Source organism: Euleptes europaea, chromosome 5 (assembly GCF_029931775.1).
Source record: "Euleptes europaea isolate rEulEur1 chromosome 5, rEulEur1.hap1, whole genome shotgun sequence".
NCBI lineage: Eukaryota > Metazoa > Chordata > Lepidosauria > Squamata > Sphaerodactylidae > Euleptes > Euleptes europaea.
The window spans coordinates 22,951,392-22,972,773 of NC_079316.1; the positions used below are offsets into that span (position 1 = coordinate 22,951,392).

Genomic DNA, 21,382 nt, shown 5'->3' on the forward strand with positions numbered 1-21,382 from the left:
AAGTTTTAAATGGACCAACCATTAAGACTAAGTGAGATAATTACAACACTTTAAAACCAGAAACATAAAAACCTACTGAAAATTAGATAGAACATGATAAAACCTTTTAAAAATGTTTAAAAATGCTTTCCCTCCATCCCTACTGAAACTCAGACACCGAAAATCTGAAAAGAGTAAAGAGGTTTTCCTCCTGACCAATTCAAATCTTCCATACCTCTAATGAGAGCCCGCAGTCTGCACTGTTAAGAAAGTTAATTGGTGAAGGATGGAGAAGTCGGGATGGTTTAGGGCAATGGTCTTAGAATGGGTTTATCTATGGGCTTAGAAGAGTGTAACTATGCTTAGGATTGCATTGCATATGTCAAACACAACACCTTAAATTAAGCCTGGAAGGAACCAGTTGGAACAGTGGACTGTGATCTGGAGAACTGGGTTTGATTCCCCACTCCTCCACATGAGTGGCGGAGGCTAATCCGGTGAACTGGAGTTGTTTCCCCACTCCTACACAAAAAGCCAGCTGGGTGACCTTGGGCAAGTTACAGTTCTATTAAGAGCTGTCTCAGCCCCACCTACCTCACAGGGTGTCTGTTGTGGGGAGAGGAAAGGAAGGTGATTGTAAGCCGGCTTGAGTCTCCCTTAAGTGGTAGAGAAGGCCAGCGTATAAAAACCAACTCTTCTTCTTCTAGATCCTACATAACCTGGTCCCAAGTTAAAGAAGTACTTTCTTATCACCTTTAGATGTGATTCTTCTCTGTTTGTAGCTGATTTGATAGGATGAATAGGAAGGTTTGCTATGCAATGGCATCCTCTTTTCAAAGAGAAATTCAGCAGCCTTATTTCTTCCTTAGCTTCTGGAAACAAGTGAAGACATTCCTATTTCAGCAAGCTTTTGGGAGGTGGGGGGGGTGTTGTATTTGCCAGCACATATGTTCCAGTTCATTGCTAAAACACCACACAAAAAGAATCTTGATGAAAACATACATATGACCATATTGCTTTTTTTGCCTTGTTTAATCAATGCACATGAGCACATCAGTAGCATGGGGGGGGGGAGCAAATGAGCTGACAAAAATAAAAGCTGTGGAAAACGTCACAATAACTGACTTGTAGAATTAATTAGAGAACATTTCCTAGCTGAACTGGAATTAAGGAGTGAAAAAAAAATTAGACAGTGCTATTCCAGAACAATCAGGGAGCTTAGTGGGAAAAATCTGTTCACCGCTAACCTTAATCAATGTATAATTGCCATAGCGTTGGAAAACTAATTTTGGAAAGGATCCAGGAGAAGTTAGTAGCACTTAAATAGGTCACCACTAACTTAAGACTCATTAATTTCAGATGGTTTAATTATGACTGACTTTGTATGGACCAAGAGTAATTTGACTGTGGTCAATAAATGTCAAAGTTAAACCTCTGAGAGGATAATGCAGTTATTTATAGCTCAATGGTATTCATTGGCTTGCAGAAAGGTATCACTTAATAATCATATGTGTTTGTACTGAACCATGTAGAATACACGTGTTTATGTTTTTAGAGATAACACACCAAACATACTTGGTTTTTGCAGGATACAGACATAGAGCAGAGGAATCTGACAAAACGCTTACAAGCACCTCTGGATCATATCAATCTTCACATCAGAGGAGGATACATTATCCCATGGCAACTGCCAGCTGCAAACACCAAAGCCAGGTATGGTCAAATGTGTTGTTTTTTGCAGTTTTTTGCAGTTTTCTTCCTGTGGAAATAGATTAAACCAAACAATAGGTGCTGTGCTGAGAAATGCCCACAACAACATGGTGAAATGTATCAGATGTTCCAGATATTAGAGTCAGGCAGAAATAATGTTTAGCTTAATTTGTAAGGACTATGAAAGCTACATTACTAAAAAAAAAATTACAATATCTTTTCAGCCGAAAAAATCCAATGGGTCTTACTGTTGCTTTGGATGATAACGGAGCTGCTCAAGGGCTACTTTACTGGGATGATGGAACAAAAATTGGTATGTATGCAGTGTGTTGACCGACCTTACAGTGATAGTGTATGAGTCGCTAAGATATTGGCATGTATCGTACCATTCCACTCAGCATAGTTTGAAGCCTTCTGCAACCTAAGTAGCCTTCCTCCAATTTAAATGCTTCTTCCTGTAGCAGAACAGCTGCTTAAATTGGAGGAAGGCTCTTCACTGTGCTACTTGGAGTGGAAGGATACAAGGCAGTGCATGTGAATTCTTTAATATGCTATATTAAGTGCTAAGACCCAGACAACATGAGAAGAGACCATAATATGACTTCTTCCTAAGCTAGGATAATCATACCAAAACTGGAGCAACTCTGGCATAGAAAAGGACATTTTTTATAGCAAATAAATAAATATACAAGTTCCCATGAGCCTTGGAAAGACAGTATGTAAACAGTATTCAGGATGTGGTATGGTATGGTACGGTATAGCCCTATCTTGTCAGATCTCAGAAGTTAATCAGGGTTGGTAGCTTGGATGGGAGACCACCAAGGAAAACTCTGCAGAGAAAGGCAACGGCAAACCACTTCTCACTTGCTTTGAAAGGTCGTTACTGGGGTTGCCGTATGCTGGTTGTGACTTAATGGCACTTGCATTAATAGTAGTCGAATCAGGATGGGATACAATCCCACATCTTCTCAGGCAGAACTGAAACTATTCTACTTATTTCAATCGATGAAAGCCTTTTTGTGATAAAGCTGGGTCACAGCATTGAAAAATATCACTAAGGGAATGCTCACTCCTGCATGGGCTAGGTTGAGTTGGAAAACAGCCTTTTTTGAAGCTGCATTAACTTGCTTCTCTGGTAGCTAGATCCAGTATGACCCCAACGTTTTTAACAGAGTCAGCAAGGGTCAGTTGTTGTTTCCCCTCCCCCCACCCATATACCAGTGATGGCTTGCATATTTCTCCTCTTAACATAAGAACGCAACAAGAGCCCTGCTGGATGAGATCTAGTCCAGCATCCTGCCTCATACAGTGGCCAACCAGTCCTTCTGGAGGTCCAGCAACAGGGCATAGAGGCCAAGGCCTTCTCCTGATGTTGCCTTCTGGCACTGGTATCCAGAGGGTTACTGCCTGTGAACATGGAGGTTCCTTTTAGTCACCAGATTCCCTTTAGTCACCACGGGTAGTAGCCACTCAAAACTATTCTCTATGAATGTGTCTAATCCCTTTTTAAAGCTGTCTGAGCCTGTAACCATCACTACATCCTCTGGCAGGAAATTCAACATCTTAATCACTCATAGTGTAAAGAACTATTTCTTTTTGTCCATCCTGAATCTACTGCCCATCAGCTTCATTGGATATCTTCAAGTTCTAGTATTTTGTCAAAGGGAGAGTTTTTTTTTCTTTGTCAGTTCTCTGCACTCTGTGCATAATTTTATAAGCCTCCATCATGTCCCCCCTTAGATGTCTCTTTTCTAAACTATTTAGCCTTTCTTCATGGGCTAGGTGCTCCAACTCCTAATCATCTTGGTTGCCCTCTTCTGTAGCTTATCCTGTATTAAGTCTATCATATATTAAGAAAACCTCTTTCGTTATTACATATATAATGGACAGGCAGAAAAATAATTTTATTCTACCATTTTTATTACAGATGCTTATGAGAATGGTGTTTACCTCTTACATACATTTAATGCAAGTCAGGTATGTATACTTCTAAAGCTGTATGCTAGTTTTAGGAGCCAGATCATGTCCAGCCTTGCTAGAAACATCAATGATTTTTGCAGTGCTTGAATACAATAGTGATTGAGAGAGGCAATTGGTAGGTATTGTCAAAACTTGCATCAACAATATTGTCTCACAATACGTATTGTATCCCACCCACTATCCAAGGAACTTGGCTTTGAATACTTGGTTTCCCCCATTTTGCATTTAAAGCCACTCTATGGTAAAAAACAAAACAAAAAAAACCTCCCCCCTCTCTCTCTTTCTCTCTTTCTCTCTTTCTCTCTTTCTCTCTTTCTCTCTTTCTTTCTTTCTTTCTTTCTTTCTTTCTTTCTTTCTTTCTTTCTTTCTTTCTTTCTTTCTTTCTTTCTTTCTTTCTTTCTTTCTTTCTTTCTTTCCAGTCCAAGGCAAACAGCAAAAAGTTCATGAGGTTTCCACTAAGCTTCCTTAGGACCTATGGCTCAGTTGTAGAGCACCTTATTTATTTGTTTGTTTATTTGTAAGCCTTAGCCTGTCTTTATCCCAGAAATTAGAAAATGGGAGTAATGCTACCTATGTCTAGTCACTGATGACAGACGGTAGGCTGTTTTTCTGAACCAATTTCCAAGTAATTATTGAGGGCAAACCCAAATGAAGTGTGCTACAGCAGTCAAGCCTGTGCAAGTTTATATTCAGAAGGTCCTCAGTTCAGTCCCTGACTTTCCCAGTTAACTTTGTCCTAAGTAGCTGAACTGGAAGAACATTTCTGGGATCTTAGAGAATAGTCCAAACACAGAATACTGCTACATAAACCTTATCTAGCATATTTTAGCATAAAATACCTTCATGTGGATGTGGTATTCCTGGATGGAGAGAGAAGTTTGGCTTGGTGGGTCACTCACAGATTGTGTTAGCCCATGTAGTCCAGTAAACAACATTAGCTCTGCTTCTTTGCTGGAACAGACAAGAAGAGGAAGAGAGGAGGCATGAGGTATATCAGAGAAGCTGCTGCAGTCTAATCAGCTGGATTATCTATGACGGGTTGAGTTCATAGTTCTGTAAACATAGAGGTAATGTACACGGTCAGTAGAAATTGTAATGATCAAGTGATACTTGATCAACTTGCTTCCACTGATGGAGTACAGCAGGAAAACAAAAGCTGACCTGGATTGCAGTAATTGACATAATACTGCAATTGGTATGCACAGTAGTATGAATACTGTGTGGATGACAAATGAATGACATGTTAGCAGGGAGGAAAACAACGACTCTGTCCAGGGCCATGTCCGCACTTACCATTTGCGGCGCCGGCTTCCGCGGTCTTTCCTTGCATGTTCCCACTGCAACTCACCCGAAGGATTCCGAGGACATCTCCAGAGCGCAATTTCACCGCATTAAGCGCATCCGCTTATACGGCGAATAAAAAAATAAAACGTCCTCCACACCCGGTGCTTTACAGTGGGAACATGCAAACTGTGTCCGATCCGCTTCCTGCTGCCAGCCCACTTCCTGCTGCCAGCCAACCCCTGCACTCCCCCCACCTCCCTTACTCACGCTGGACCAATCGCCGTCCTTGCTTGGAGCAGCCGACTGGGCATGCGTGGGAGCGTGCCGGTCTGGGGATTATCAACTGCAGCGGAGAAAGGAGGCGCGGTGGGGACAGGAATTTAAAGGCGTTTTGGATACTTGGCCACTGGACGCGTGTAACTTGCAGGGTAAGTGGCTGGTGCGTTCACGGGCCAAATCTCACACAGCCCCGGCAGAGATGTTTCCAAGATTCCCCTCCCTTGCCTTGAAAACGTTCTATTCTGTGCTCCCATGAAGTCTTGGACAGACTCTTCTTTGCTTATCTGAGCAGCCAGTTCTATTAAGAGGAGAAAAAGAGTTCAGGAATACGTCAGGCCTGTCAGCTATGTTAGACCCCTACCACCAAATTGGGCAGGCATCCCCAACAGGGTAACCCTTTCCTGGTAGCCACCAAGTGTTTTTAATCAGTAGTGGGCCAGGTGAGGCTTTTGCCCAGCAGGGCCTCTGATTGGCAATTGGATATTTGATTCACTGTGCAGATTTTTTAAAAGTGGCTTCAACAGCTGCTTTCACCACAGGTAGGGTTGCCAACTTCCAGGTGGTGGCTGGAGATCGCCTGCTATTACAACTGATCTCCAGGGTGTAGAGATCAGTTCACCTGGAGAAAATGGCTGCCGTGGAAGGCTGACTATGGCATTATACCCCATTGAAGTCCCTCCTCTCCCCAAACCCTGCCCTCCTCAGGCTCCACCCCCAAAATTTCCGGGTATTTTCTAACAGGGAGCTGGTAGTCCTAGGACAACAATCTTACCTTAAGTCATGTAGTGAAGCTGTGTGTATGCAAGAAAATATTTTAAACAATATATTCATTTTAAAAAGCATTGTGTTAAACAGAGTTTATGCCTAAATTGTTGAAGAGTTACTATTAGATTTATGCATGCGCTCACAGCTTGATATTTTATGGTTGGCCCCACCTCTTGTAGCAGCTATTTGTGGTTGTGCCAACACCTTGTATTAGAATTCCAAATGTGCCCAAAGGCTTAAAAATGTTGGGGACCCCTGAATTAGGGTCTAGTTACTTGGATGAAGGGATTTTAATTCCCTCAGAAAGCCTGCTAGTCTTTTTCTGATTATTGGGAGTAAAAATAATAGAATAAAAAACAGAGTCAAATTAATCCAGTTCAAATTAGGGATTTCCTTTCCCTATGTTAAATGCCCTCTATAGTAACACACACACACATATATGTTTATATACAGATAGTAACATATCTGTCTATCTATCTATCTATCTATCTATCTATCTATCTATCTATCTATCTATCTATCTATCTATCTATCTATCTATCTATCTATCTATCAAGCCAGTGAGTCGAAATACATGTAATAGGTATTGACATTGTCAAGGTGTCATTTTTTTCACATTTGTTCTAGCTATGGAATAAGATTACACTGCTATTATGCATGGTATTGAGTGAAAAACAGTTCTGTTCACAGGGTAAAAATAATAAAGTTTACAATTCTATCCATTTTTTTAAAGAGTGCTAAAATAGTGACCCTTTGTAATAGGTTTCCTGGCACTACTGCTTCTTAGTTAATTTGGTCTCCCCGTCAAGTCGTTAGATGTTAATTGTGAAGAAGAAATTTATGTTGCTATCATTTGCTATAATTATTGCAAGTGTTGCTGCGTACAGCTCAGTGTAAATGCTTGTTTCCTGCTCTCTTCTTGACAGATAACCAGTAAGGAGAAGCCTTTTCAATTAAAATCCCAGTCTCCTGATTTGATAAAATGGAGCATTGTAATTCCAAACATATGTAGTGCATTTAAATATAGACCAGCTAGGAATAGAAGCCTTTGTTACTGATGTCAGATGGAATATTTCCCACTGAGGATATAGTATTTTATAAGGGGATATGAGGCATTCCCTGGTTATATATATATATATGATTGTTACAGATGAAGCAAACACTAATGATTCCCCCAAAACCATTAAAATTGTATATTTTCACTTGCAAAACAACTGGATTGTAATGTATATTGGAACCTGGCCTCGGTCGGGATAGAGGGCGAGATACAAATCGAAATAAATAATAATAATTATTATTCTCTGTTTTCTGAACAGACCATTCAGAAGGTAGTTGTGAAATTTCTGCATTGTGCAGGGGGTTGGACTAGATGACCCTGGTGGTCCCATCCAATCCTATGATTCTATGATTCTAAGCATAGTGGGTTTAGCACTTTGGAAAGATAGTTATTTTCCCTATGTGATGAATAAACCATTGGGGGGGGGGGTGTAGGGGTTGCAATGATTAACGAAGCCAAGAGGAACTTTTCCTTTGAAAGACTCTTAAATAATTAGTTGTTCAATGCAAGTTCAATTAAAAAAAATAGGGCAATGTGATCCCATAATCATAAAAGCTAAGGACCCCACATCAAATCACCAAACCAACAAATATATGTGTGGAATTCTATGAAATAGGTGCTTCAGCCAGTGAAGCCAAAGCTGCTACTTAGAAGCAGTCAGAGGCACACTAGAGCTTGAATCCTATGCTGTTGTTCTGGTCATGCTTCTCTTTGGCTGATGTGGAGGTTTTTCTCAGTTGTGGCACTCATGTCCTCTCCCGCTAGTACTTCTGCGTGTCTAAGGGGAAATGGTTGTGGCTCAGTAGTAGAGCAGCTGCTTGCCATGCAGCAGGTCCCAGGTTCGATCCCCGGCATCTCCCGTTAAAAAGATCAGGTAATCGGTGGTGTGAAAGACTTCTGCCTGAGACCCAGGAGAACTGTTGGCAGTCTGAGTAGACGATAATGACCTTGATATCCTGATGGTATGATTCAGTATAAGGCAGCTTCTGATGTTCATGTGTTCAGAAACATTGATCTTGTGCACCTGGAAGTGCTAGGGTCAGAGGACACAAGCGCCACAATGGAGAAAACCCTCCGTAGTGGCTGGAGAGAATCTTGAGGAGAGTGATGTCACAGGACCCAAGCCTGGATGCACTGATGATGGAGGATAACAGTGCATTCCTGAGATTTCAGCGTTTGGGGATGGCTGGGAGGAGGCGCCACAGCGGTGCCTCCTAACCCGTTTCCCCAGTGCCGAAAACTTTCAAAAAAGCCTTTTAATAGCTTTTCACCCCATAGAGAAAAGTGAAGCTGCACCTGCTAAAAAAACAGGTGCAGCCTCGCTCTTCTTGCTGCCGGCGTGCCTGAGGCGAACAGGGACAGGAGGCTGCCTAATGGTAGATCTGCCCCCTGGAATGCCCCAGGAATGCCTCCTGGGATGCCAGAATGCCCCCCAGAATGCCAGCGTGGGCATTTACGCTCGTGGGACGCCGACAGAAGCCCCAGCCGGCATTCCGGGACGGTGCTGCCATGGCAGCAACCGGCGTCCGGACCTCCACGCCAGCGCTGGGGCCACTAATGCCGGTGTAAATAGCTGGCGTGGGGGCGAATGCCAGCATAGCGACTTTCTGGCCTCCTAAGGGCTTGAGGGCTTTTGCCCTCAAGGCTCAGGAATGTGCTGTAAAAGGAGATATAGACCCCCACAGCACCATGTCCACTTTAAAGTGTCACATGAATACAAATGAAGCTGCCTTATAATGAATCAAACCCTTGGTCCATCAAAGTCAGTACTGTCTACTCAGATTTGCAGCAGCTCTCCAGGGTCCCAGGTAGAGGTCTTTGACATCACCTACTTGCCTAGTCCCTTTAACTGGAGATGCCAGGGGATTGAACCTGAGACCTTCTGTATGTCAAACAGATGCTCTACCACTGAGCCACAGCCCCTCCCCACTCTTTAGAAACCTTCTCTCAGTGTTTCTGACTGTAATAACTTGAAAACTGTGTAGTTGCTGCTTAACTTCAGGGTTCCTTGGATAAGTGCCGATGTTTTACCTTAAAAACTCAAAATGGTCTGTGACCAGGGCACCTAAAAATTGAGCCTGCCCAGCCATTTGGAATATTTTGAGTGGTCCTTCTTCATGTTCCCCACATTTTGAAATTTGGCAAGTAGTTACATGAAACAGAGACTTGTTGATAGTTCCAAGATTGTGGGATTCCCTTGCATTAGAACTGTTTAAAAAAGTTATGTATCTCTGCATGAGTCAATCTTATATTCTAATAATGAAGTCAGCCAAATTGTTGGACACTTAAATCCAGTGCCTGTAGCTGTGAACGGGCAAGGCAAAACTGTGTACAAACCTGAAAATGGCACCAGGTTTGCAGAAAAAATGCGAAATCTTCCAAAAAAATATATTGGGGATTTTAAAAATACTGAAAATAATAAAAGGGATGTCTATAGCTTTAAGCAACACATTCCCTTAGTGGCTGTCACTAGGCAATGACAGCATTCCAAAGCTTGGTTCTGTCAGTAAAAGCAAGGGGGAGGAACAGAGCCCTTTCCACATCTATTTTGGCCTTTGAAGGCGGGCACCTGGGGCCAGGCATGAGTCTAGGGTTGGCAGGTCTAGGTTGGGAAATTCTTGGAGATTTTGTGCTGAAGTCTGTGGAGGGCAGGATTTGAAGAGAGGAGAGGCCTCGGATGAATTTAATGCCATAGAGTCCCCCTTCCAAAGCAGCCATTTTCTCCAGGGGGACAGATCTCTGTCGTCTGGAGTTCAGTTGTAATTCTAGGAAATCTCCAGGTCCCATCTAGAGGTTGACAACCCTAGGCCTGGAAGCAACCTCTGGGTGACTTGATAGCACTTGACTAGCTTCCCAAACCCTGCCAGGTTCCACCCCCAAAATCTCCAGGTAATTCCCATCCCAGAGCTGGCAACCCTACAGGCAGGCAATCCTGCATTGACCCCAGGGTGTTTTTGTAGTAGTTATATCCCTACTCCTTTAAGTTCATATTGGATCTTCCTTCTTAGTTTTTCAGAATCCTGTTAATAACACAATGCTTAAGCAAGTTGCATTTGTTGCTAAATGGGTTTGCAGTACACACTTTATTTCCGCTTAGTGTTTTGTACTGTGATTTGATACTAAAGAGAGTTACTCCAGCCTAAGCCCAAGTAGTTTTCTTATTATAAGATACTTTGAAGACTCTTCAGACTGAAAAGAAGGATATAGACATTTTAATAGATAAAATAATATATACAGTCTCCGGACTAGCTTACATGGTAAAAAGAAGATGGCGGAAGAGACTGGTGAAGGTGAGCAATTGTGAAGTCATAAATGAAACATAAGAAAAATCTGTTTTTCAGCGTGCATTAGACATCAACGTGGCCCACTCAGGATATTTTGACTCCAACAACTTAAAATTTGCTGAAATTAAAATCCTCGGCATAGAATCTTCTTTTGCTCCCAGGGTTATAGTGTATCAATATGGTCAAGTGATCCAATCTAATCATACATCAACCTATAACTTTACAACTAAGGTAAGAGAATAATTTTGAAACTGAATTATCTTTTTTCCTTTTTATTTAGTCTCTGGATTGGGTACTATATATATATATATATATATATATATATATATATATATATATATATATATATATAATTTATGTTATATAGTCTCCCTTTCTCACTTGGACTCAAGACAGATTTAAAAAAATCAGAAATACGTACTCTGATAAATTGTCTTTGTCTTTCTTCAGTCCATCCCCACTCCCCAAAATGTTTCACTCTTCTCTAATTTCTATTTTAATTTGTGCCTGGGGATGATCAGATGTGAAGAAAATCATGTTCTCTTTGTGAGCACTTGTTAGAAAAAGAGACCATCAAGTGCTAGCCCTTATGAGATTAAAAGCAAGAACATTCAGGCAGGGAGACAATTGTCTCAGCCAGCCTAACTTGGAAAGTTACACTTCCTTGCATGTTCTTGGTTGGTTATGGTGATATGTCAAAAATCAGAATTAACCTCCAGGCCTGATCTTGTAGTTGTATGACGGTTCTCCCTAATTTTGCTGTTAAACTAGGGCTTTACCACTACATATTGGATAACTTACCTTCCCCAAGATAGAGTCAGGCTTTCCCTTCTCCGCCCCTCATTCTGATGATCTCCCGTCTCCCAAATTTTGGTCATTTGACCTATATAATTTGCCTAATATGGAATAGACAAGGAACCCTCTAGTCTCAATTAGCTTTTGTTCCTGAGGGAGTTCCTTCAATACTTGCTTCTGGCAGAAGAATGCAGAAAGGTCCACCTTTCTTCCCCCCCCCCTCTTTTGTTATACTATACCGTTTTATAGGTAGCTATGGATAAAGATGCCATCCTATTTAGTCCTAAATCAGATTACACAAATATTGCAAAATGGAATCCTTCATTTGTTGCTGCTTCTTTTTATTTATTTCTGAAGGTCTTGCACATTAAAGACCTTCAGCTTGGCCTGGGGCTTGCGTATTCATTAACGTGGGGGCAGCCTCCTGAAGACAGCCTTTCAGAAAACGAAAGATTCAACTGCCATCCGTATCCAGAACCATCTCAAGCCAGTTGCGAACAACGTGGCTGTATCTGGGAGGTATGTAGAAGTGATGTGCTTGAAATAGGACAAAGAGACATCTCCTATAGAGCAGTGGACTTTAATCCATGGGTTGGAGCCCTTGGGGGTTTACAGGGTCCCATCTGCTAGGACCCAGCCCCCCATAGAGTGGCAGTTGCTACTTTCGTATAGCCCATGCTGTTACTGTGCATGCACAGAAAGCAAGGATGCTATGGCTCCTGCCTCTCTTTCCAAGAACACTGAAAGGGGTTCTGGTGATAATTTTAGGGTTGCTAGCCTCCAGGTGGGGCCTGGAGATCTCCCAGAAACTCCAGAATACAGAGATCAATTCCTCTGGAGAACTTTGGAGGGATATATTACATATGGCATTATGTACATATGGCATTGCATATGTACATAAGTGCTGTCAAGTTGTACATTGAGAGCAAAAGGAGCTCTCAAGGTGATCTCTTTGCTATCTCAAACAGAGAACTATCTTCCCAACATTTGCATTTTTTGCTCTTATAACTAGAGATACCGAGGATTAATTGTGTCTACAGTTTGTAGTCTGCCTCCATAGAAAGCTCTAGGCAGTTTATACAGTTCAAAATGTAACCCTTTAAATGACATTAGAACAACAAGTAAAATCTGAGCTCATGGTCCATCCTAGCACAAGTCCAGCACCTGTCTATAGATGCATTGCCATTAGAGCCCTGTTTCTCTCTCCACAATTTATGTATAAGTATGCAAGTAGTGCACCAGGCTGTTAGGAGGACTGGGAGAGGCATGGGCATTGTATGTAAAGGCAGTAGGAGAATTATGCTCATATTTGCATCCACTTCCCCCTATTACTGGACCAGTGACAGAAAAGGCGAATGCAGTTGTGGGGGGTATCAACAGGGGTATAACATCAAAATCGCAAGATGTCATAGTCCCAGGGTACACCACATTGGTCAGGCTGCACCTGGAGTACTGTGTGCAGTTCTGGAGGCCTCAATTTAAAAAAAGGATGTGAACAGAATTGAGCAGGTGCAGAAGAGAGTGATGAGGATGATCAGGGACCTGGGGACCAAGCCCTATGAGGAAAGGCTGAGGGTCTTGGGAATGTTTAGTCTGGAAAAAAGGAGCTTGAGAAGGAACATGATTGCTGTCTCTAAGTATCTGAAGGGCTGTCACTTAGAGGAGAGCAGGGAGCTGTTCTTGTTGGCAGCAGAAGATAGGACTTGCAATAATGGGTATAAATTATGGGCAGAAAGGTACCAGCTGGACATTAAGAAGAGGTTTTTTTAATAGTAAGCATCATTCAGCAGTGGAATCGGCTGCCTAGGGAGGTGGTGAGCTCCCCCTCCCTCTCAGTCTTCAAGCAGTGGCTGGACAAACAATTGTCAGGGATGCTTTAGGCTGATCCTGCATTGAGCAGGAGGTTGGACTAAATGACATGTATGATCCCTTCCAACTCTATGATTCTATGACCAATAAGGAAGGCTGAAGGAGGATACAGCAGGAGCTCACAGCTCTTTCCCAATGCTGCAATGGACACTGTACCCCATATATGTATTTGTACTTATTGCCCTAACTTTGAAGAGGGCTCTGTTGAGCCCTGTTGCAATCCATGGTTAGATGGATCATGGGCAAAGATTACCAAAAATAAATAAAAGCAAACCAACATAGGAGTGTCTCATAGAACATTGACTACCTAGAGTTTGCATTATATTTCAGATTTCCTCAGTTCCTGGTGTTCCACTCTGCTATTATCCCATGAACTATGGTTATTCAGTCAGCAACATTGTGGAACATTCTAGTGGTTTCTCAGCTGACCTCCACAGAAACACCAGCATCCCTATCCCATATCCTACTTCACCAGCTGTTGACACTCTGAGCTTAGAGGTGACGTTCCATTCTGACAACATGTTGCAGTTCAAGGTAATTGTCGTTTTCTACAAAACTTACCAAGCAGTATTTTGGATAAGAGAAGGGGGGTGTGTCTGTGTACATTGTGTGCATTCAAAGATAGCCCAATGCTCTCCAAAACATAGTTTAGAAATTGACGTATTTTTGCCCAGCGATCTGTATATCTCAGTGATCTGTAATGGCAGGGAATTTTTTCTGGATGAAATAAACAGCTAACCACCATTATCCCTCTTCCCTTGTAATGTGCAGTTGCAGGTAAATATAGGGTATCTAGGGTGCATTGTCAACAACTCTGATGTTAATGTGTAAGGGTTATTTGGTGCACAGTTAGTTTGGAGACTGAAAGATCTAAATCCATACAGTTCCAGTTACAAGACTATGCTGGAGTGTATATTTGGGAAAAGGAACATTATGTTTTTAGAGTTGAGGAGGAATGAGCTTCTTTAGCTGTGGAACAATGGTAAAAGCATCCTAGCCAAAGACAGTTCCAGCCCACAACCCAAACAATTGACCATCCCCGGTAGATAAAAGATACTGGAGATGAAATTCCATAGCAAAGTTGATAAATATCACAATAGTGTAAATTATCAGCTTGCAGATGGCCAAAGTCACATAGCCAGGCACTGCTGAGGTCCCATAGTAGATCAAGACAAGTCTATCTCTGTTGTGAGCAATATTCCCTTGGGAGTGCAGATAAAGTTGACCAACTGCTCCATGAACTCTTCGGAACTGCTAGATGATTCCGTCATACTGGGCAGCCCTTTGGGGAGAGAGACAGGAATTTCCTGTCAAGCACAAGTTGTCCTGAGAAGGAAAGAGTAACAAAGGGCAGAGGCATATTTGGGTGCTATCCAGTGTATGGTTGATAACAAATACCTGATCATCATGGGGTTTTGTACTCTTAGTAAATGCTGCAGTTCTTTTTTCTATGCCTCCTAGTTTCTGCTGGAATTTTGTGTGTGTGTGTGTGTGTGTGTGTGTGTCTATCTAGTAAGGGTGGTCCTGTTTTAAGAAATATAACTTTTCCCTTTCCCCAGCATTTTTATAAAAACATATTATTTCCTTAATTCTCCATCTGTTCATTAAGGTGAATGTTACAGCATACAAATGGAGGTCACTAAAAACCCTAATGCCATTTTGCTTTTATACTCAGTGGGCTAAAATTTAAGACACCCTTATTGAATGACAAAACAGTTGCGGAACATTGCTATAACAGGGGAACACAACACTGATGTGTGGACACCATGTGAAGGTTATATGATGTACATAGTAAAAGTTTTAAAAAACTATATCCACCAAGTGAAGTATTGTTATGCAGACGGGTTTCCACACTGGGATCACAGTAGTTGGTCTTCTGTTTTGATCCTTATATGCAGGAGGGTCATTGTAACAACCCAAAGGGTAATGTTGATGTAATCTACCCTTTCTGCACATTTTAAAATTCCATCTTGTTCATAGATCAAAGATCCCAACAGCAAAAGATATGAAGTTCCAGTACCGCTATCCACCCCAAGCTCACCAACAATTACAAAGCGGCTGTATGATGTAAACATTGTGAATGAACCATTTGGCATACAGATCATACGGAAAAATACAGGAACTGTTATGTAAGTTATAGCGTTGTTTTTATTAGTAAATTAATTTAAACATGTATTATCCGGGGGGCGGAGGGGCGACAAATGGAACCATGATATCCATTCTAGCATTCCTGCCAGTAATGAAATGCTGTCAGGCATGGAGAAGGGGGGATAAACTTGCAACGGAGCCAATAAAAAAAAAAGTTGAAGAAAATGTATAGAAGAAAAAACGAACTGCAATTTACAAACCAATAATATGACTGACAATAAGAGTTTCCTATGTTATGATTATTTTGGGATATTATTTATATATTTATTAAATTATATTTATTTGATTTGGATTGTATTGGTTTCTTCTATTAGTTTTTCTTCTATTTCAAAATAGAAATAGAACCATGCAACCATGCAAGGATGGTTTAAGTCAAGCTTTTTTATATTGTACTTGTGTAGCACTTGGTATATCTTGTGCTTAACTATTATCATGCCATAAGTCTTGGAGATTGTTGAAGTGGAATATTGGAACACTTCTTTTACTTAAATTAGCCATCTTGATATCTACGTCATTTGTTTTAAAGCAATTCTGTGATCTCTAGTGAATGTTTCATTCCTGGGAATTGTCATGACTGACATCTACAGTTCTTAGATATTAAGTTCTATCATGATATTTCAAAAAATTATTTATTTACTTATTTATTTATTTATTTACAACATCTATCTCTTGCCTTTCTGCCCTTATGAGTGCCACCAAGGCAGCTAACAATTTAAAACATACATAACAAAATGCATTGCAGTAATCTAATCTAGATGTAACCAGGGCATTCACCACAGTGGTGAGATCTGTTCTATCCAGGAAAGGCCACAGCTGGCTAACCAGTTGCAATTGCTAAAAGGCATTCCCTCCCATAGCTACCACCTACTTATCCAGCAGTAGGCCTGGGTCCAAGAGAGACCCCAGACCATGGACCTGGTCATTCAAGGGGAATGCAAGCCCATCCAGAATGGGAGACACTTTAAATCCCAGATTAGACCTTCTGCCCACAAGTAGCACTTCCATCTTGTCAGGATTAAGCTTCACTTTATTAGCCTGCATCCACTCCACTACAGCCTCCCTGTGATCAGCTGGAAGTGCGAGATAGAGCTGAGTGTCATCCGCATATTAGTCACATCCTAGCCCAAATGTTTGGATGACCTCACTCAATTGTTTCATGTAGGTGTTAAAGAGCATAGGGGACAAGTTGGAACCTTATGAAACCTCATAGGCCAAGGGCAGTCCCCCAGCACCGTGTTCTGAATCCTACCCTCCAGGTAGAACTGAACCAGGGTAGAACAGTGCCTCCCAATCATAATGCAGATAAGCAGTCCACGATCAATAGTATCAACAGCTGCTGAGAGCTCCAGGAGAATCAGAAGATTCACACTCCCTCTGTCCAAGTCATTCACCAGGGTAACCAAGACTGTCTCAGTCCCATAAGCAGGCCTGAAACCAGATTGGATGGGATCTAAACAATTTGACTCATCCAGGAAGGCTTAGAGTTGTCCAGCTACCACCCGTTCAGTCACCTTGCTCAAGAATGGAACTAGTCTATGGTTATTGAGATCTTCTGGGTCAATGGTGGGCTTCTTTAGAAGTGGACATGCTACTACCTGTTTCAAGGCAGGGATGACAGCCCCCTCTCTTAAGGAAGCATTCAGTACTTCTTGAACCCTGTCAGCCAGCCCCCTCCGAAGATTTTAGTATCAAAGAAGGATAAGGGCATACAAAGGTCATACAAGCAGCTGGTAGGTCTCAAATATTAGAATATATCTTCTCATCTGCACACCAGACTAGAACTGCCGGAGTATGTGTGGAAATGTTTTCTCTTCAGCTATAGAATAGTTTCTCTGATGACTCCTTTAAGACCAATTTTTGTAATATTTTGGAAGGGGTAGAAAGCTTCTAAATATTTCAGCTGGCTTTCTGTGGTGGACAGAAAGGTATGAAGGTTGAATTTTACTGTTTTGAAAGGTTTTATAACTTGTTTGTTATAAAACAAAACATTGAGATTGGATTGGCAAACACACACACACAGAAGGATTAGATGTTGCTCACAACAGTGCAGATACTAGGACTGAAAAATAGGAAGTATGACCTTAATAAATAATTCTATCCTTATATATTACATTCTGAAAAATTCTATATAATTTAGTCATTGGTTGGAGCTCCCCCATCCCTTATTTTTAAAGTAGCTACATGAGCGGTGAGCCAGTGTGGTGTAGCGGTTAAGAACAGCAGAGATCTGGAGAACAGGGTTTGATTCCCCACTCCTCCACATGACGCCTGCTGGGTGACCTTGGGTCAGTCACAGATCTCTCAGAACTCTCTCAGCCCACCCAGAGGCAGGCAATGGAAAACCACCTCTGCACATCTCTTGTCTTGAAAACCCTACACGGTCACAATAAGTCAGCTGTGACTTGACGGCACACACACATGCAATATTACATTTTACCTAGGGCTGTTGAAAAAAAAATTCGGTATAGTTCGGCTTCGGCAAAATTCGGCCCGTTTTTATTCGGGCCGTGCCGAAGTCCGAACTCCCCCACTTCGGATCCCCGAAATTCAGGGGGGATCCGGAGTTCGGGGGAAAATTCGCCCCCCCGCGGTCCTCCGCTGGGAGGCGCAGATCTGTTTAAAGGGTCCCCCAACAAGCCCCTGTGCGCTGTCTGCGCAGGCAGCGCAGAGGGTTTAAAGACACCCCCCCAGCCTTCCCAGGACTCCCAGCAAGGCTGGCGGGGGGTTGTCAAGGCCCTCTTCGCTGTCTGCGCAGAGAGCACAGAGGGTTTCCAGACCCCCCCAGCCCTGCCGGGACTCCCGGCAAGGCTGGCAGGGGGTTGTCAAGGCCCTCTGCGCTTTCTGCGCAGAGAGCGCAGAGGGTTTCCAGACTTCCCCCCCCAGCCCTGCCGGGACTCCCGGCAAGGCTGGCGGGGGGTTGTCAAGGCCCTCTGCGCTCTCTGCGCAGAGAGCACAGAGGGTTTCTAGACACCCCCCCAGCCCTGCTGGGACTCCCGGCAAGGCTGGCGGGGGGTTGTCAAGCCCCTCTGCGCTCTCTGCGTGAGGGGCCCTTTAAACAGATCTGCGCCTCCCAGCTGGGAGGCACAGACCTGTTTAAAGGGGCCCCTCCCCTTCATAGAAGCCCCGTGAAGGCGCGGGGGGGTGAATCTGCTGAATTTATTCGCCGAACCCCCGAAGTCGGCAAATTTGGCTCCTCCGTTTCCCGCCTTTTTTGAGTTCGGTTCGGCCCGAACCGAATCAACAGCCCTAATTTTACCATCTCCTGAGATCAATGGTATCCAGTAAAACACCAGCTAATTAATCTTAACATGGAAATCATGGTAGCAGATTGCACTTTTTGATTCTGACATCATTGGTTATATCTGGCTAATATTGTATTCTGTTCTGCTTGTAAGAAACAGCCTCCTTTCAGTTTTCTCTTGACCTATACCATACAATATGGAGTAACCATGCTTTTCTTGCAGCTGGGATTCTCAGGTGCCTGGCTTCACCTTCACTGACATGTTCATTCAGATTTCTACACGCCTGCCGTCACAGTATGTGTATGGATTTGGAGAAGTAGAACACACTCAATACCGGAGGGATATGAACTGGCAAACCTGGGGAATGTTCACTCATGATCAGCCTCCTGGAGTAAGCAAAGTTATTGATGTTTACATGTCTGTTTCTTTAATAATTCATCTCACTTATGGGGGAGAGATTGAGTTTGGATTAAGTTTCTTTCCAAAACAGATAATATTCATTAAGATTTTATTAATGTATCACATGCATTTTTTTAAGAAAGAAAGAAATCATTGAATGCTGAGATATAGAATGTTTTGCTGAATAAATTTGCTGCGTAAAAGTTATGTCTGGTATTAAGAAGCTGCCCTGACCCAGGTAGCCCAGGCTAACCCAATCTCATTAGATCCCGGAAGCTAAGCAGGGTTGGCCCTGGATATTATTTGGATGAGAGACCACCAGAGAAGTCTAGGGTCATAACGTGAAGGCAAGCAATGGCAAACCACCTCAAAACATATCTTGCCTTGAAAACCTTATGGGGGTCACCATAAGTCACTTGATGGCAACCTTCCCCCCCCCCCATACCTATTCAGAACTCAGGGCTTGACTAGACAAGATGCTGCAACCCGTCTTTTCCCTCCCAGAGTTTAAAGCAGCTCAACAACGCTCACTTGCCCTGATGAAATAGTGTCGGGCTGAATGGTTATCAGCCAGCTCCCTCCCATGCTCTGCTGTTAATTATACTGTCTTCATAGTTTGCCTTTCTCACTGAGATTCAAGAAACAGCGCAAGCCAATACAGTCAGTCTGAAAAGTCATCTAACAAGCAATGGACTAGGATTACAGAAATCTGAATAAGGATAGCATATTAGACATGATATCGAGTACAGATAGAATGCCAAAAAAAAAAAAAAGTAATACATTAGTAGAAAACAGTAGTACAGCGACAACTGTTTAATGTGTGCAAAAATCAGATAATATGTCTTAAAACAAAGTCCAGAGTCCCTTTCAATTTATAAAGTGCCTTCCTGAACCATTCTGTTATGCTATAGCTTTATTACCTTCATACATAAGTCCTGCTGAATAACTCGGTTTTATATAGTTTGTGGGATGATAGATGCACTGGAGCTAGGGTTGCTTGCCTCCTAGCTGGCCAAGGGATCCCCCAGCTGCTGTTTCCTGCTGCAGCTCAGAATGTGAGAGGGAAGACGTAGATCTATGTCCAGAGGAGAGGGTAGGCAAAAATCCCCCTCTGTTCCATTTAGAGAAATCTTCTGTGGGATCCAACCCATATGTATATGAGTCATTTTGATTGGATGTCTGATGTCTTTGTAACCCATTGAGGATACGTGGGGGTACAATAAATAAGTGCAATTAATAATTAATGTAATGATCAATAGCAAAGATATTACTTGGTTAATTGGCTAGTAATTATTACTAGAAGTAGACCAAGAGTTTCTGAAGAAAAATTCATATAGATGCAGGAAGATGATATTTTTGTTTCTTTTTCTTTTTACAGTACAAATTGAACTCATATGGTTTCCACCCCTTCTACATGGGTCTTGAAAATGAAGGAAATGCTCACGGTGTTCTTTTGCTAAACAGTAACGCCATGGGTAAAAATCACCTTTTAATAATAAAAAAACCCCACAATTTATTTATTGTTGGCTGATTCATTCAGTACTTTCAATAATCTGTTACTTCTTTTATTTTCTGCATTTTTCAGATGTCACCTTCCAGCCAACACCTGCTTTAACTTATCGTACGATTGGGGGAATTCTGGACTTTTACATGGTTTTGGGGCCAACTCCAGAACAAGTGGTTCAGCAATATACAAAAGTAAGACCAATGTAATATTAAGTTATGCGCCCTTGCCCAGCAAGCAGTATCTGTAAATGAGGCTTCAACATATTCATCCAGGGTAGACATCTTTGATGTTCATGCTGACACAAATAAACTGACTAAATGCATCTCTTGATGCAGATGGAAGTCAAGGACACCTCTCTGGGGTCACTCGTTGTTAGACGTGACTAGCCCATGCAACTTCAACTGGAATGGGGCCATATTATTGTTTATATTTCTTCCCTACATTGTTTCCTGATTGAATGTCACAAACATTTTATTGTATTATTTGTAGCTGATTGGACGACCAGTCATGCCACCCTATTGGGCTCTGGGATTCCAGCTGTGCCGCTATGGATACCAAAATGATTCTGAAGTCGCTGAGGTCTATCATGCTATGAAGGCATCACAGATACCCTATGTAGGTATTTTGCAATTGTGGTGGGTTGCTATTTGAAATCCAGAATATATCATGTATCTTGTCTTTAAGGCTTCTGCATAACATAAACAACCAGTACTAGTACAGAACTACATGTAGGGGTAGAAATTGGGGAGAATTTGGATAACTAGGCTATTAGGAAATGTATATCTATCTATATCTATATCTATCTATCTATCTATCTATCTATCTATCTATCTATCTATCTATCTATATAGTGTATTATTATGGTATTGACTCTGAAGATTCTGAAGAGAATGACAAATCGTCAGCCCTTTGTTCATAAGTGTCATTTTGATAACAGCAGACACTAATAATGAAGAAACAAATTGAAGTACAGTACAGCATAGTATTTTTCAGTCAATGTGACATGCACCATAAACTTAATTGCCTAATTTTTAACCTTATAAGATTCATTGTTGCATATTATATCTGTAATTAATAATCTGAT

General features: G+C 42.0%; 1 protein-coding gene across 1 annotated transcript in view; it reads left to right on the forward strand.

Moving 5' to 3' along the window:
* Positions 1 to 21,382, forward strand: part of SI (sucrase-isomaltase) — a 139,101-nt gene that overhangs the window by 89,220 nt on the left and 28,499 nt on the right. The window contains exons 43-53 of the mRNA XM_056850378.1: positions 1,568 to 1,692; positions 1,914 to 2,002; positions 3,617 to 3,666; positions 10,396 to 10,569; positions 11,491 to 11,652; positions 13,333 to 13,536; positions 14,983 to 15,131; positions 18,615 to 18,783; positions 20,170 to 20,266; positions 20,377 to 20,489; positions 20,788 to 20,913. Of these exons, the coding sequence (XP_056706356.1) occupies positions 1,568 to 1,692; positions 1,914 to 2,002; positions 3,617 to 3,666; positions 10,396 to 10,569; positions 11,491 to 11,652; positions 13,333 to 13,536; positions 14,983 to 15,131; positions 18,615 to 18,783; positions 20,170 to 20,266; positions 20,377 to 20,489; positions 20,788 to 20,913 (1,458 nt within the window). The remainder of the gene's footprint in view (positions 1 to 1,567; positions 1,693 to 1,913; positions 2,003 to 3,616; positions 3,667 to 10,395; positions 10,570 to 11,490; positions 11,653 to 13,332; positions 13,537 to 14,982; positions 15,132 to 18,614; positions 18,784 to 20,169; positions 20,267 to 20,376; positions 20,490 to 20,787; positions 20,914 to 21,382) is intronic.